The sequence below is a fragment of the Notolepis coatsorum genome (genome assembly GCF_963971535.1).
Source record: "Notolepis coatsorum genome assembly, chromosome: 6".
Lineage (NCBI taxonomy): Eukaryota > Metazoa > Chordata > Actinopteri > Aulopiformes > Paralepididae > Notolepis > Notolepis coatsorum.
In genome coordinates this window covers 180170150-180172284 of record NC_140170.1, presented here as the reverse complement: position 1 = coordinate 180172284, position 2135 = coordinate 180170150, and the positions used below count along the sequence as shown (strand labels likewise).

At 42.4% G+C, this 2135-nt stretch overlaps 1 protein-coding gene across 1 annotated transcript; it reads right to left on the bottom strand.

Annotated features, from left to right (window-relative positions):
- Window positions 1–1015: 1015 nt before the first annotated feature.
- On the bottom strand, window positions 1016–1645 carry LOC311229838 (histone H1-like; the record flags this gene model as incomplete). The annotated part of the gene is made up of 1 exon (XM_084315912.1): window positions 1016–1645. One exon carries the CDS (start codon window positions 1643–1645, stop codon window positions 1016–1018), a length of 630 nt encoding a protein of 209 aa, XP_084172038.1.
- Window positions 1646–2135: the final 490 nt, after the last annotated feature.

Below are 2135 nucleotides of genomic sequence, written 5' to 3'. Positions count from 1 at the left end.
TGTTCAACAGAATGTAGTATCAAAAACACGTTCACAAAAAGTATGGGTTACTGAATGCTGAACTGCACTGTTATAATCACTAAGCCATTGTAAGACCGTACCGGTGTCCCTGTATCACTTGTCTCTGCTGCCCTTTGATTAAAAAACGTCCCTATGTCCATTTTCCTTTTTTTTTGTAGCGTATTTGAGTTAGTAGTAAAAGTGAGATAATTGCTAGGGCTGTACCGAATAGTTCGAAGCTTCGTTCATAATGTTGACATTCGAATTCTAAATCAACATAAAAAAAATTGTAATACAAAAAATATAAATATATATATATATTATATTATATTATATATATATATATATATTTTTTTTTATACATTGACATTGAAACAAGCTGTAGTTGTTGTATAAACAAGGATGGAACTTTAAAGGGGAAACGAAGAAATTTATTTTGCACATTAACTCACTAACGTCCTAAAACTGTTTTGCACACATTCATTTAGTTTGAGTTATTGGGAGTAAATTTGTTTGAATACCATTGGGGACATTGAATCCTTGTGTTAATTACTGCTCAATGCAAATAAAGGCAGCAGTCCATATAAAACAAGGTGTCATTCATTGTGTGCACAATACATCAGATTGTATTTAGGTTAAATGCTTCTTAATTAATATGTTCTGGTATGTATAGCAGTATCTTCTAGACTGATATTAATAACAGGAACATAATTACATTCAATGTTAAATCGCATCGATTTAGATTTAAGTGTATCTAAATTATGTTTTATTCTTCTGGACTGGAATCGACTCATCTTCCAGAATATGAATCAAATGATGCAGTAACTGAACACTCAGCTCTACTTAACTGGTGCTGCTGCAATTTATCCAGGACACAAACATGTGACTTAGTAGATTTGCTTGTATCCACTATTAAACAATGCATTTATACGAGGGGATGTGCCATTTCAGGGATAGTAGTGGTTGGCTCTAAAAAGAGCCTTTTGTGTGTTTTAGACAGTAAAGCTTAAGATCTTCACTTCCTCTTGCCTGCTGTCCTCGTGGGCTTCGCTGCTTTGGGCTTGGCAACCTTCTTCGCGGGGGCTTTCTTGGCTGCGGGCTTCTTCACTGCCTTATTGGGGCTCTTGGCTGCCACCTTCTTGGGGCTCTTAGCTGCCACCTTCTTGGGGCTCTTGGCTGCCACCTTCTTGGGGCTCTTGGCTTTGACTGCAGGCTTTTTTGCCTTCTTTGGAGACTTCTTAGCGGCAGGCTTTTTAGCAACAACCTTCTTAGCCGCAGCAGGTTTCTTCACTGGCGCTTTCTTAGCTTTCGGAGCTGCTTTTTTGGCGGGCTTCTTGGCTTCAGCCTTGTTGATTTTGAAGGAGCCGGAGGCACCGGTACCCTTGAGCTGGACAAGAGTGCCCTTTAACACCAAGCTCTTCACAGCGGTCTTCACACGTGAATTATTCTTCTCCACGTCGTAGCCACCGGCAGCCAGAGCCTTCTTTACCGCAGCCAGGGACACGCCGCTCCTCTCTTTAGAGGCAGATACCGCCTCGAGGACGAGTTCTGCGGCGCTGGGACCTGATGCCTTCTTCGGCTTGGAGGCAGCTTTCTTCCTGGGGACTTTAGTCGGAGCGGCAGCGGCTGGAGCGACTTCTGCCATAGTTCTCTTCTATCGTCGATCAACACGAAATGCAACAAATAGTCCGAGCTGACTGGTAGTGGAGCTGGGACAGGGGGCTGGTCTTAAATACTACATGAGAGCCATGCAGACTCAACCCACCCTTTCTACAACTCTGCAGCTGAAAAGCTCTGCTACTTGTGTTTTCTTCTCGCCAAAACGGGCTAAAATACAAACGTGGGAACATAGTTGAAATCTAACACCTAATGGGTCAGTTAGCACAAGCATGTTCCATTAGAATAAAACCATCTGGAGAGCCGTGGTTAGTTTGGACACGTTCCAACGCTCTCCTTTCCGTCGTCACATGGTGCAGTGAGCAGCAACTTGTCTCAGTATTTTGCTTTTTAAATGGTTTAAATGTCATTATAATCCAGTCAGTACTCGTTCCCCGGTGAGTCGAGCTGCCTGGTGATGGACTGGCAGTAAAACAAGGCATCTGGTGTCATGCTTTTGGTTATAAACTTGTACTTTC